We start from the raw sequence: 15,032 nt of genomic DNA, 5'->3' as shown, positions 1-15,032 counted from the left end.
AAGAATTAGAGGATCAACTTCCATTATTTTACTCCAAACTAGTGATTGATAATAGTAAAATTACAGCATTTCATTATTATTTTGACAAGATAGTGATGTAACTCAATTATGTAAGTAGTCACCTTTTTTCTCCCTAACTCGTAGCGCACCGCCCATGAAAAATGTGGATATAAATCGAAGTCCTTTCCTAATAGAAGTAGCATGGTGCTGTCATGTCTTGTCAAATGCATGCATAAATCATACAATTGACACTACTTTTGAGCTACTCTTTCTTTTTCTTTATCCTTGCATTTGTTTCAAGATAGTTTTTTATCTTGTTTTTAATATAATTGGTAAAAAACTATGAGCATTTAGTATTTATGCCAAATTAATAACGTAAAGTACCTGTCCAATGGAACACACACTTCTCTAATAATTATAATATTTTTAATTGCTAAAGCTAAATTATATTGTTTGATGTAATCATCAAATGCGGATAACCAGTTATCTTGCGTTAAGTATCAATAATTGCGTGCAAGTGATTGACTTTAAAACAACTACAAGTATCAGTTAAATTTAGGGTGTCAAATGGGTGGATTGGATTGATTTTAGGCGGGTCGAAATAGGCTGAGTCAATAAATGAGTAGGTGAATGAACCCCTCAAAAGTTATTTGGACTGAAATGAATTAGGTCACGTTGGGCTAAAACTTGGGTCATATCCCAACCAGCCCAACATTTATCATATTTTAATCTGTGTGTTGTTTTCTTATGAATTATTTAATTAAGAAATAAGACTTTTTTTCTTTTGTTATGATAATAGTATTATCATAAGGAATCATGCTCATGCATATGGTGAAGATTTTACCAAACCAAACGAATTTATCACCATATATACGAGGGAGCAACATGCATTTCAGTTCCAAAGTTATTCTTGTCTGACATTCAAGATATTTAAATACAAAGTTTATACACCCTTTCGTAGAGCAATTAGTAACACAATAAAAATAGGGAAAAGAAGAAATATAATGTACGGGATTGCCTGTCGAATTGCACCTTCTTCAGGTTCATCCTCTTTTAAGGAATAGTTTACTTTATCCCTAATAAAGGCGTTGAAATAATTCTGATAGCCAAGATTCATTGAAGAGAATGTTGAGCCAGTTACCTTCATCATTTCCATAGCCTGCCATCAATCAAGACAAACAATTTGAGTACTCAAGGCAAACATTTTCCTTATCAAAAATTTCAAATATATCATGAATTTCCAGCTTATAAAAGATCCAACCAAAAGCCAATGGTCCAATTCTGATATACTGAGAGCTTCAATGTTATCTAGGTGACGGGAAGGGGGTTCAATTGTATCCCCTTTGCCGGAAAATTATACTGCACAAGTAGAGCAATTAAGGATATCTGTTTGTTGTTATGTATAAAACGTCGAATCCCCTCGACAAAAGGGAAAATTCTAGTTTAGTGGTAGAGGTGGTTCAAAATTTACTTTAGGCCACAGGTTCAGATACCAACTATAACATTCTAGCATTATGTTTGAATCCTTCTGTATAAATTCCTGGCTGTAATCAACTGTACTTTAAACTTGAACTTTCAATGGGTGTTTAGTCTTTACCCTCTAGTTTGATACACAACTTGTACTCCCCGAATAGCTAAGGATTACCTGAAAGCTGAACATGAATTGCCTTGCTTTCTTGCTCACTTGACCATTAGGATGAGACTGAAGCTTCTCGTACATTGAACGAGCTTCATTTGACCTGTCAATTATGATGTGGATTTGAATGGTCAGTCTTAGAAGCCGGCACAAGGTCCAAAATGCAACTGCAACTTCAGAGTTAAATGTTTTAACATTCAAACATCATAGAGATCATGAAATGACAGAAAGTTTGCTGCAACAATTGTCAATCCACAGTAAAGTTCTAGAGCTCCAATTTCTCGGACTCTGACATAACCAGATTAACACCTATCTTTTATATTATAAAGATTCTATAATGTAAGAAAACTTTCCAGTGCATGCTGATATAACTTTAGTTTTAGCCAGAAACATCACGGTAACAAGAGATTTTTCTGTCCATAACATTTAATTAACTTAAGTGTTAAGCTCTTGATCTTGATAGAGAGACATATAATCATCCATACTTCCACTTAACACTCTTGAGTTTTAGCCCCGTTATATTTTAGAATTGTCAGAAAGAGTAGGTCATGGCTTAGTGAGTAAGGAATATGGGCATGGCTGCAAAACGTGATGGACATATCAGTATTCAGTATGTTATTCCCCTTATAGAAAGCATATGAGAACAATGCAAAACATCATTCTCTTTTCCTTTTTCTTCTCTTGGGTGAGCTGGAATTCTTTAGCATAAATTCTTTAACTACTCTTACAACAGAAAAAGACAGGCATTTCATAAGAACTTATTTAAACCCTTGGAAAACTAGAGAACTACAGATCTAAGTTGCTCCGACATGGCAGTTTAGATGCCGCACTCGTGTCGATACGACACTAGTATGGTGTGGGTATGGGATCCATACCGGATCTGGTCAAACAATTTTGGGTACTTTGACCACGACGGACGGATAAATTCAAGACAAGATACAATTTGATTCCCGAAATCAGAACTGGAACTAGGGTAAATTTGAAGAAAATAGCATACGTTATCTACGAAATCAATCATTTACTTATCTACAACTTGAGAATAAAAAAGAAATCCGCACTTTACAAGCGCTACGTATTTATTTCACAAAATTTCTCATAATTTAAAGATATTTTTATTTTATTTTTTTTGTTGAATTTCAGAAACAGCCTCTCTACCCTATCGGGCAGGGGCAAAGTCAAAGTACATATTACCCTCCCCAGACCCCTCACCTGTGGGATTTTACTGGGTGGTTGTATTTTTTTGAATTATTTTTAATCGGATCCCTACACCCGTATCCGTACTAGGATCCATATCCCTGAATCTTAGAATTTACATCTCGAAGGATCCGATCTCTAGATCCGCACCCGTGTCCGAGCAACTTAGCTACAGATGACATACCTACGAAGCGAGTCTTGACAAATAGACCACTGCAGTGCAGCTAATCCATGAAGTTCAGTCTGCACAAACATTATGTCATAGATTTCAATGTCAAATGTACTGGAGAAGAGAAGTGCCAATTGCTTTCGTGTTTGCATTATATTACTTTATGCTTCTGCTAAAAATAGGATAACACAAAGTATTATGCTTCTGTTAAGAACAAGATAACACAAAGTTAAGACATTTAAAAGTAAGACCAAAGTAATCCTAGTGGCTCATGAAACAGGGCATTCATTCTGTAAGAAAACAAATCTTAAGTTTTCACATCATTCAAAAAACATAAAAAAGTATAAGTTATTACTTTAGTCCTTGTTACTTATGCGCAAGCACATCAATTAGTTTAAGGCCTCTTCCATCATAATAATGAAGTTGGATAAAGCTGGATAAAGTTGGCACCGTTACTCAAATAAGAGACAATGAAGTTGGAAAAAATACATCTAAACAATTCCTTCTTTTTTGGTTTAAGATGTGAAAAGGAGCGGAAGGTCTATCGGAAACAACCTCTCTATCTTCATCAGGTAGAGGTAAGATATGCGTACACATTACCCTACCCAGACCCCACTTGTCGGATTATACTGGGTTTTTTGTTGTTGTTGTTGTTGATGATGTGAATCAGTGAAAGGGAGAAAAAATGACACATGCTCAACTTTGCAGCTTTTAAGTGTTGAAGAATATCCAAGTAGTACAAGAAATTACCTGAAATGGCAACTCATTCATAACTTTCTCATAGAATGGTAGTGCTTCCCTGAGCTTGCCAAGGTCCATGAAAGAGTCTCCATCCTTCAGTGCCTAAGCATGACAACACTAAAATTAAGAAGTAAGTGATACCCCATGATTCTCAATCAATCAAGATATAAATCTGCATAAGAATGGCATAATACTAGAAAGCACTCTTCCCTTTCGAAGGGTTCCTTCAACATAGCTTGTTAACTTATGTAAATAAACCATAAACATAAGTTTCTGAAGTAGTTTAATTTTCACTTTATCTTGCTTATAAGGGATGGGGTATTTGAGAGTAAATCTATTTTACAAAAGCGTGCTTCAATCAATTTCAATCATGTTGACAAGTCGTTGGTCTATTTGCCACTTGTAAATTCAGGAAATGAAACCACATCTAACCTCTTAAATGCATTAAGAAACACAAATGGAAAGACATGTCACCCATAGAGGACTTTTTGGGCTTTGTGGTTCTAGAGAATAACTAATTCAGACCAATATCATTCCATTTTCTTCGCACGTCCCATTGCCAAACCCTGTGAGTCTTTCTATCCATAGTTTTGCCGGTAATGTCATGCTTTTTGTAAAATCAATCTTATATGCACCAGTCGTGCATGTCAGAATGCTTCTCATGAACATGAAATGTTGGCACCCTTAATGCTAAAAGTTAATTCAAGACGACCCGCCAATGCAGAAACAAAGATGTCAGTTGTAGAAACTTCAGGAGTGAATCATACTACTTAGGGACCTAATGTAATAATTGTCCACATCCCAGCATTTAACTTCACTATTTCTCGTTCATGGCCCAATTAAATATAATCTACAATTGCCTGAGTGTGCAAACATATCTAATTAACTACTGGAATGTGGAGATCCAAAGCATCATCTAATCGAGGAAAATTACACTGCTTGGTAGGTGTGCTTAAGTTGTAATGAGTCTGAAGGCCAATATCCCTGAGGTTCTCTAACTCCGCCTGATGGTAATGTGAATTTATCTCCAATCACCAAGGGCCATGGCAATGATATAATTTTTTTGAAAATGCATGGCGATGATATAATTTCCAAGTCTTAAAACCTTTAATTTCAGTCCATCTAAATGGATTTGTGAAAATAAGGAGTACATCAGTACCAACCCTCCAAAAACTATCAATTCTTCCTCATTCAGTTAAGTGACTGACTACGTAACAAGATACCCCTCTTCGTTTCAAAATCAGACTCTGCTTTATGTGTATTCAAAGTAGAAATGATTGGCAAAAACATTTAATTCCACTACTTGAATTAACAAGCCTGGTGTTTATCGAATCAAGCCGCCAAGAACATGCCAATTCATGGAACTGGGAATGGTATACAACAGCTTTTATATGCTGAAAAGTGAAAACTTGTGAATAACTGATGAGAATTCTGCATCAGCTCTCATGATCAATATAAGAAGCAAATTAAATGCATTTTTCCTTAATGAAAGAAATCTGATGCATTAAGAATCATGATATAAAGAATAATAATAGCAGTTAAACTATACCTTCTCACATTCAAGTTTTATGTTTGGATCAATGCTTAGGCCTACTCTTTTCTTGTAGGCAGCAAGTAGCTCCCTTGTACGTGCTTCTTTAGCTGCTTTCTCTTCTGCTGATTCCAGAGCCTCTCCTGGACGTAAAGTTCTTCCACCGCCGAACTAAGCTCCAAACAAGCAATAAGTTTATTCATAGTGTTTTGCATAAATAACTACATTCATTAGTTCAAGAGATCATGGTATTCAGAGAAATTAAAAATTTGATAGAGAGAGGCATAGTCAAGCATAATACAGCTTGTCATTCTTAACTGCAAAAAGAATAAGGTTTCATGCATGGATGAAGTTGAGTGCCAATTTCCTGAAACCTTTCATGTACTCGTCATCAGCAATCTACAATATGTGTGTGTAATATCCTCATAAAACAGAAAACAACTGACTATATAAACCTCTTTTTATTAGCTCTCAACCCACTTATTTCCAATATTAACCAGATGAGTAAACTATCATTTTGCATGCCTGTTTTGAACAGAACTACAATTAAACACTGGATAGTGCACATTGCATTTTTTTTTTACAGTCTAAAGAAGGTCACTCGATGTTCTTATGATATTCTATATAGGATACTACATCTTTTCTACTTTTACCACTTCTCTTCTAAATGATTCCTGACCTGAAGCTTAACTTCATTACTTTCTCCACTGCTGCAACTGGAGTTATCAACAGGGATCCAGCCATCATTAAAAATGCATGTAATGGTCAATTGTATTGCACTACACATCATAGCCCCAGATAATTGCAACAATAAAAACCCCGACTTAAATGCTACACATATTTTTGAAATACCCTGGACAAACAGATTGTTTTACAACATAATGCAAGAAACTGAAGAAACTTAATTTTCCAAACAATGAGCCTGTTATTTTTTTGGAGAGGATTGAAATACGATATCATCTATCCAGTTTTGCTTAGCTTTCTATGTATATCTTTTCATTGTACTTGCATTTACTGTTTCACTTTTGAGTAACTTTCTGTCTTAGGAAGAATCTTAGTCAAATTAGTGAAGTTCTGGAATTGGGAGTTAGTACTAAAATTAACCTACTGCTAATCCATAAAGCATTGAACTCAGGCATATCAAAGTAAGCATTAACTTCTAATTGCACTAGAAAACATTCAAATAAACATATCCTACAGTAGCAGCAAAAGCTGCTATTTCCATGAAATCATAGTAGATAACTATACAACAAAACATACTAAATAAGAAGACAGTGCATAACAAAAAGCTGAAGTGCAAGTCATAATAGGCAACCTACAGCTTTTGAGATGTCGTTTGGTCTGGGGAAAACTCCCCACGTGGAAATCTTCGGCTTATAGGTATTCGTGTCATCTTCTCGGATGCGGTTTGACTTTGATGTCTCGGTATCCACAAACTTGCTTGTATCCCCAACAAGTATCTCTACATCAGGCAAGTTTCCTTCAGGGAATGAGTCTACTATTGGAACCAATCCAGCAGGCAGTCCCCTGCTTTGCTTTTTATCAGAAAAACCAAGCCCCACGAAATCACTACTTGAGATCATCAACTTTTCCTTCTTACTAACACTTTTTTTGGGTAAGGCATTTATGTCACTTTCCCCATTCCCTTTATTTGATCCTACAGAAAATATTCACAGCTTTCAGTGGAATACAACTCAGATTACATAATTTCATACTTGTTTCTAGTTTCATTTTCAAGAATGCTGCAGGATAATGTTGATGCACCAAACGAAGGATAATAAAGCCCTTATCTTTTGCATAACAATCAAAGTCTATAGGGTCATTGGTTCACTTGTTGCTGAGATTATTTTTATGGGGGTGAATAACAATGAAGGGAATATTATACCTAAAGAATAGCAAGTCAGAGAATGTTATGCAGATATTATCTAATCTCTATATTACTTATACATGTATTCTTATTTCATGTTCTATCTCGCATAAATAATACGTAGGTTCTCACACAATTTAATACGCGTATTATCCTATACCGCTAACTAAACAATGCATTAGTATTATTTTTAAACTCTGCATCAGTCACGAATGAATTTATTTTTCATAATCCCTCCTACCAAGCATTTTGTAGTTGGTGAAGTCATAAATTTTTTAATCTCCCCAACCAAACAACCCTTAATAATCTTGATCAAACTACTAACAGTATCTTAAGCTACATCCTTTAACCATGGTTTACAATATCCATAGAATCCATCTACAGTTAACAGAAAATCACACAATATAAAATGCTAAGCACATCCATATTGCACTAAACTTTAAAAAAAAAAAAAATTACTTCCTTCACAACTCCATATTGAAGGTTTTCTAGGTCTAGCTTACTAATTTCTACAAAAAAATATTTACGAGAATATATTAATCATTTGAATAAAATAACTAGAGGGTGGAAACTTTTCTCAAGTTTAACTATTGAAAAGAGTAAAGTGAATAATTCTGGAAAAAAGATAGGTAAATAAGTAAGAAGATATTTGGCTCACTTTCTTGTAGAGTGTTAGTGTCCAATGCAAGTTTATCAGCTGAAGACACCACTTTATCATCACTATCATTAGCTAATTTAGTTTCTTTCTTGTAAGCCTTAGCTTTTAAAAATGCAAGCTTCACAGGATCAGTTTCAGCCTTCTGGTTCTGAGGCTTATCTTCTGAAGCTGAGATTTTGAGAGTCCTCGATTTCATGATTTTGGGATATGGGCCAGACTTGATTGCTGGAAAAGAAGAGAAAACTTGGGAATTGTGGACTAAGGCCATGTCTTCTTTTCTGCTGCTGAATTAATGGGCCAATATTTCCAAGGGATTGTTCTTTATAATAAATAAGGTGCAGAAATGGCCATGGGAGTCGAATAATAAGGCTGCCCTGCTGATTTACAGGACAGGTGCTGTTTGCGAGCTCAGATAAGAGGAGATTTTAGCTGCTACTAATTTCAACCTCATTCTTTTCTCTTTATATTGGTGTTATTTTTGTTTTAATTTTTCTGTGTTTTGCATTTAGGGAAATGTAGAAGAAATGAGGAGTTAATGAGAAAAGTGTATTTATTTGTCTCATCATTCTCTATTTATTTTATTTCCTCTTTAAAGAAAAATATATGTAGTGGACAAAAAATATTGTTTCTTTGTCTCTAGGTAACTTTCTCTTTTCTCTTGTCAAAGCAAACAAGGAAATAGAAAGTTCTAAAAACTATCTTTTCCTTCATTAATTAGCTATTTTGTTTTCTTCCTTCTATTTCAATTGTTCTATACTCATCAAGGAATGTAGCAATGATTTCCTGAATTATTCTTTTGGAAAATCTCGTGGTACGTTCATACTTAATGCTTGCATAATAAGGCGATATGTTGAGCCGAATGTAGAAGGCAATCAGATCCGAAGGTAATAATCACGTTTGTTTCCGAATGGAATGATGTTCATGAAGACGAGATAAATGTCTGACACCGGTAGCATTTAATAGAGAATATTCTATAGCATTAAGTATGTAGTCTGTTACAGAGAATATGGCATTCTCTGCTTTTCATTACACATTCTTCAATGGCCCCCATAATTGTCATTTAAGAGGAGCTTGATCCTAGGACCTTGTTCCTTAGGTGCAACTATAAATAGTGAGCTCAACAGCAATTGTAATGAGGAATTTTCTGACAAACTTATGCTATAAACTATTCAAAGCTCAAAAATATTTTTTCTTCTTGCTTATTAATATTGTTATTGTTGCCTCCGGAAGCTCTACTCCCGAAAACAGGATTTCAGTTGTCTTACCTTGATTTCAACGCTAAGTCTTACATTCTTATTTAATATATTTATCATTTTTGGGATCAAATCGATTCACTTATCTATAAACTACGTATAAATTCAATTGTACCGTTTTATGGGTAAACAGTTTGGCGCCCACCGTGGGACTTAGACGGTTTTGTAATTGAGTTGATCCTTGCATCTATTACTAACCTGTTTAATTCTTTGTTCTTAGCAAAAATTATAAAATGGCAGATAACGATGTTAACATCGCACACAACGTTGAGGCCCAAGGAAATCAGCCTCAGCACGAAGATTCGATTAGTGATACCTGCAACAAGCGGGATAAGGCGACGCCGGTCCATGGCGAGCAATATCCACGACATGTTTGAGAGGCAACTCCTGATGATGCTGAAGAAGAGCACGATGTTGAAACAGTAAGGATCATGAGGGAGCAACAAAAAGCATTATGAGCCACTTCTCACGACAGTATCAGGTCATGATGGAGTTGAAGCAGGCGTTGTCGGGAGCTTCCAACAAAGCGAATGGATGAGGTCCAGTTCCTCCCGGTGCTTCCTTAAACCAAACAACGCAGAGGGTCGACAACAACACCCCGAGGGGCGAAGTCGGTTTCGACAGGGTCGGGGGGAACGATAGCGAATCTGGTAACAACAATGAGAATGATATCTTTAAAATAGAACTCATGTGGTTTATGAGGGAAATAAATGCCCGAATGGATCAAATTCTGGGCGTACCACCAGTGTTGAAAGGACCGGACTCAAAAGAAATATACATAGTTGTCATTCAAACCAAGCGCGGCACCAGAATTGATCCCGGGGTGGTTCAAAATGCTAGACGTGCCGAAGTATGATGGGACTTCGAATCCTCAGGAGCACATCACCACATATATGATGGCGGTAAAGGGGAACGATTTAACTACACACGAGATTGAGTTAGTCCTACTGAAGAAATTCAGGGAGACCCTCTCCAATGGGGCCCTAACATGGTATTCGCTCTTGCCCGAGCACTCAATAGATTCCTTTGAGATGCTCGCAGATTCTTTTATTAAGACCCATGTCGGGGGCAGAAAGATACATGCCTTAAAGGCCGACATATTCAGGATTACAAAAGGTGAGTCTGAATTGTTGCAGGAGTTCGTGACCAGATTCTAGAAAGAAAGGATATTGCTCCCGAATGTACCGGACGAATGGGAAGTTGAGGCATTTACTAAAGAGCTGAATCCAAGAAGTTCCGAAACTTCCTAAAAATTAAAAGAAAGACTTGTTGAGTTTCGGGCAACGATATGGGTAGACGTTCACAACCGGTATGAGTCGAAGATAAGAATTAAGGATGATCAGCTCGGTTACCCAGCATCAACCAAGGGTCGGGACCAGGAGAAGAACAATAAAAAGTCAAATGATGATTTTGACACACATCAGCGGTCTTCAAGAGGTTGGTTTTTGCCTTATAAAAGGGCCGAAGGATGCGGCAGAGGTTTCCGATCGGCAGATATATTCGCTACCGATAAAAGAGTTGATCGCGACCGGAATAACATATCATTGCAGGACAAGGAGATATCGGGTTCCCGATATTCCTCGTACCCCAGGCTTTCGAATACAACTTCAACGTTAGTGTAACTGAGCTAGTGTCGGCTATAAGTAACATTAAGGAAGCACAGTTCCCGAAACCAATAAGATCTAATTCTAGTTAGATGGATCCTAACTTGTGGTGTGAATATCATAGAACCAACGGTAACCGGATTAGAGACTATCGGCATTTGCGCGAGGAGGTGGCAACATTGCTGAAAAATGGCCATCTTAGGGAATTCTTAAGCGACTAGGCTAAAAACAACTACGACCACAATCATGATAACACGGAACTTTTGAAAGTAGGAGAAGATCCTTTACGTTTGACTATCAACATGATTTGGGGGAACGAGATTAATGGTGTGATATTTTCGGCGACAAAAATGACGAAGGTGTCAGTAACCCACAGTAAGAGACTCTGCAAAGTAGCTGAGGACGACATTATTTCACGGAGGAAGACGCAGACAGACTACTGTTGCCGCACAACAATGCCTTGGTAATCTCTTTGAATATCTTATATTTTAAAATTAAATATGTTTTGGTGGACCCATGAAGTTCGGCCAATATTATCTAGTAGTGAGTGCTGGAGCAAGACAAGCTGATTGGAAGTATCATTCCGGCCACAAAACTCCTCACCGGGTTCAATCTAGTAAGCGTGACGACTCGGAGAGAGATCCTTATGCCTACAAATGCCAAAAGGGTAATAAAAGCGACCCTTTTCGAGGTAGTAAATGATGATGTGGGCTATAATATTATCCTGGGGAGATTGTGGTTGCACGAAATTAAGGTTGTACCATCAATATATCATCAATTATTGAAATTCCCAACTTCCGAGGGAATTAAACAAATAAGAGGTGATCAACCGGCAACAAGGTAAATGAATGCAATTTCAGTTTCCAGTAGCAAAGGGAAGGAGCAAGCAGCATAGTAATTATTGGAATCAACACATACTCCCGAGCCGAGTGAAGTCAACCAGGGGGGGAGGAGGAGTCGGAATCCTATCAGGTACCAAAATATTTCCAGGTATCAGAAGAAACAGGGGCAACAAAATCCATAGCAAAAGAACTTGAGCAAGTCGCGTTGTTCGAAAAGTTCTTAGAGAGGAAGCTCCACTTGGGGACAGAATAAAACCTCGAGTTCATGTCTGGATTTATTGAATTTCTTAAATTTAACATTGATTTTTTTGCATGGTCGCATGCGGATATGACCGGTATGCTGCCAGAAGTGGTTGTGCACAGACTAAGCCTGGATCCTAACATCCTTCCGGTAAGGTAGAAAAAAGTCTTATTGTCGGGGTCATAAACAAATTCATCAAAGAAGAGGTAACTCGTTTGCTTGATATTGCTTCAATCCGAGAGATAAAGTATCCTGACTGGCTAGCTAACGTAGTAGTTGTTCCAAAGAAGAAGAATAAATTTTGCATGTGCGTAAACTATAAGGATCTAAATAAGTCATGCCTCAAAGACTCGTTCCCATTGCCAAACATTAATCAAATGATCGATGCACGGCCGGGCATGAGTTAATGAATTTCCTCGATGCTTACTCCAGGCATAACCAAATCAAGATAAACCCGAAGGATCAGGAAAAAACTTCGTTCATAATAAACTTCGACACATATTGTTATAATGTGATGCCTTTCGGGTTAAAAAAACACTAGAGCCACTTATCAGTTGCTCGTAAACAAGATGTTTGAGAAGAAAATAGGAAAAACAATGGAAGTTTACATAGATGATATGTTGCTTAAATCTTTGAGCAGATGATCATCTTAAATACTTACAATAAACCTTTGACATCCTAAGAAAGCATAACATAAAGCTTAGCCCCGAGAAGTGTGCGTTCAGAGTCAGCTCTAGTAAGTTCTTGGGGTTCCTGGTGTTGCAAATGAGGATTGAAGTCAACCCCGATAAAATTAAAGCCACCAAAGACATTCCTGACCAGCTATCAAGTGTGAAAGAGGTTTAAAGGTTGATAAGAAAATTGGATGTTTTAAGCATATTTATTTCCCAGTCTTAGAAAAAAACCATCACTTCTTTTTACTTCTAAAAAAGAAGAACAACTTTGAATGGACTCCGGAATATCAGCGGGCTTTGAAGGATTTTAAAAGGTATTTGTCGAGTCCTCTACTGCTGTTAAAACCAGAGGAAGGCAAACAACTGTTGATCTGTTTAGCGTTCTCAGAGGTGGCGGTAAGTGTCGTTCTAGTCTATGAGAAGGAATGTACGCAATATACTATCTATTATGTTAGTAAAATTTTAATGGGAGAAAAAACTCGCTACCTATATTTGGAGAAATTGGCCTTAGCTTTCGTAGTCGTCGCTCGAAAGCTTAGGCCTTATTTTCAATGTCATCTGATAGCCGTGGTGACTACTTTTCCCCTGCAGAATATCCTTCATAAACCTGAACTTTCAGGTAGGCTGGCCAAGTGGGAAGTCAAAATGAGTGAATTTGACGTAGAGTATAAACCTAGGACTGCGATTAAGTCACAACTTTTGGCCGATTTTGCGGCCGATTTCAGCCTGGGACTGTTACCTTTGGCTACTAAAGAAGCAGTGATGGTGTCATAATCGACATCAAGAATTTGTACTTTGTTCACGGACGGTTGAAAGGGTCCGGGCTCGACGTAATGCTAATCACGCCCTCGGGGGAAAACACTAAGGCAGGCCATAAGAACCGTTCCTCTAACTAACAATGATGCAGAGTATGAAGCTTTGATTGTAGGACTCGAGCTGGCTCGGGGACTGGACTCCGAGGTTATAGAAATTAAATGTGACTCCCAATTGATAGTAAATCAAGTCTATGGGATCTTCGAATCTAAAGAGAAACGCATGCAACAATATGTAGTGAAAGTTCAGGCCCTGCTCGCATGGTTCAAGGAATGGTCAATTACCCACATATGGAGAGAAGAAAACGTAGAGGCAGATGCACTGGCCAATCTGGGATCGTCCACAAAAATGAAGGGATCGGACTCTAGTACGGTCGTGCAACTTATGCATTTAGTATTGGACGTAGACAGCTATTACGACATAAACGTGACCAATTTGGTCTGGGAGTGGAGAAATGAGATCATTGACTATCTCGAGCATGGAAAACTACCTGAAGATCCTAAGGGATCTTGGGCGCTGCATACTAAAGCAGCTCGATACAGTTTAAAGGGAGGTCAATTGTATAGAAGATCTTTCCAAGGCCCGTTTGCTCGATATTTGGGAGCTTCCGAAGCTAACTATGTCATGAGAGAAGTCCACGAAGGGATCTGCAGAAATCACTTAGGTGCGGATTCCTTAGTGTTAAAGCTAATTAGGGCAAGATACTACTGGTCCCTGATGGAACAAGTTGCTAAGGCTTATGTTAAAAAATGCGATAAGTGTCAATGCCACACACTGTTGGTACATCAACGGACAGATCTACTGCACTCGGTTTTGTCGCCCTAGCCTTTCATGAAGTGGGGAATGGATATAGTTAGTCCGTTGCCACCGGCACCCGATAAGGTAAGATTTCTTTTGATTTTAACAGACTATTTTTCTAAGTGGGTTGAAGTAGGTCCTTACCAGAAAATTGACGAACATGAAGTGGTAGATTTCTTGTGGGAAAATATAATTTGTAGATTTGGGATACTAAAAGAGATATCCTGCGACATCGGGCCACAATTTATAGGCACAAAGGTCACAAAATTCCTTGAATACTTGAAAATCAAAAGGATAACATTGTCACCTTATCGAGCGCAAACAGTCAAGTAGAATTAATGAACAAGGTGATAATCCAAAATCTCAAAAAGAGATTGGAAGCAGCTACACGCAAATGACCCAAAGAACTACCAGGAGTAATATGGGCGTATCGAACAACGGCCAAATCAAGCACGGGGGGAGACTCCTTTCTCTCTTGTATATGGAGCGGAAGCTTTGATCCCGGTGGAAGTAGGGGAACCTACCTTGAGATATTTCCAGACAGATGAAGAAGCAAACAACGAGGCTTTGTTGGTCAAATTGAAGCTGCTCGACGAACGTAGGGACTAGGACTGTGCATAATTTGGTAAATACCGAATTACCGTACCAAAATCAAAAAATTTGGTATTTGGTATTCGATATGGTATTTGGTCTAAGTTTAAAAAAAATTGGTATTAGGTACGGTGTTTGGAATATTAAAATAAAATACTAAAATACTAATACCGTACTGAAATATATATTATAATACACAATACACATATTACTAGTTATAACATAAATATAAAAAATCTAAAATGTTACTTTCATTTATTCTCTAAGGTCATCAATTAACTCTAAGCAAGTGACAAGATATTTCTCATGATCAAATTTATTCTTTTATGTACAGTTTTCTCTTTCTGGGTTGGTATTGCTGGTTTTGGACAAAACTTTTGTCAATAAATGTATTTTGTTTTGTACACTTTAATTAAGAAT

General features: G+C 37.3%; 1 protein-coding gene across 1 annotated transcript; it reads right to left on the bottom strand.

Moving 5' to 3' along the window:
* Positions 1 to 838: 838 nt before the first annotated feature.
* Positions 839 to 8,233, bottom strand: LOC107818405 (uncharacterized). Its single transcript, XM_016644410.2, has 7 exons — positions 7,797 to 8,233; positions 6,591 to 6,928; positions 5,290 to 5,442; positions 3,750 to 3,842; positions 3,015 to 3,073; positions 1,646 to 1,739; positions 839 to 1,159 (listed from the first exon to the last, which is right to left on the bottom strand). The coding sequence occupies exons 1-7, from the start codon at positions 8,062 to 8,064 to the stop codon at positions 944 to 946; spliced, it is 1,221 nt and encodes a 406-aa protein (XP_016499896.1). The 5' UTR covers positions 8,065 to 8,233; the 3' UTR covers positions 839 to 943.
* Positions 8,234 to 15,032: the final 6,799 nt, after the last annotated feature.

This window comes from Nicotiana tabacum, chromosome 22 (assembly GCF_000715075.1).
Source record: "Nicotiana tabacum cultivar K326 chromosome 22, ASM71507v2, whole genome shotgun sequence".
NCBI lineage: Eukaryota > Viridiplantae > Streptophyta > Magnoliopsida > Solanales > Solanaceae > Nicotiana > Nicotiana tabacum.
This window is presented reverse-complemented; position numbering and strand designations above follow the sequence as displayed.

What these genes read in the sequence shown, in the direction of transcription:
- LOC107818405 (XM_016644410.2), bottom strand. Translation starts at nt 8,064, where the DNA reads ATGGCCTTAGTCCACAATTCCCAAGTTTTCTCTTCTTTTCCAGCAATC. An exon ending in CAAACGACATCTCAAAAGCT is followed by an intron (nt 5,443 to 6,590) that starts GTAGGTTGCCTA and finishes TTTGGAGCTTAG; the next exon opens with TTCGGCGGTGGAAGAACTTT. An exon ending in AATTCATGTTCAGCTTTCAG is followed by an intron (nt 1,160 to 1,645) that starts GTAATCCTTAGC and finishes GATTGATGGCAG; the next exon opens with GCTATGGAAATGATGAAGGT.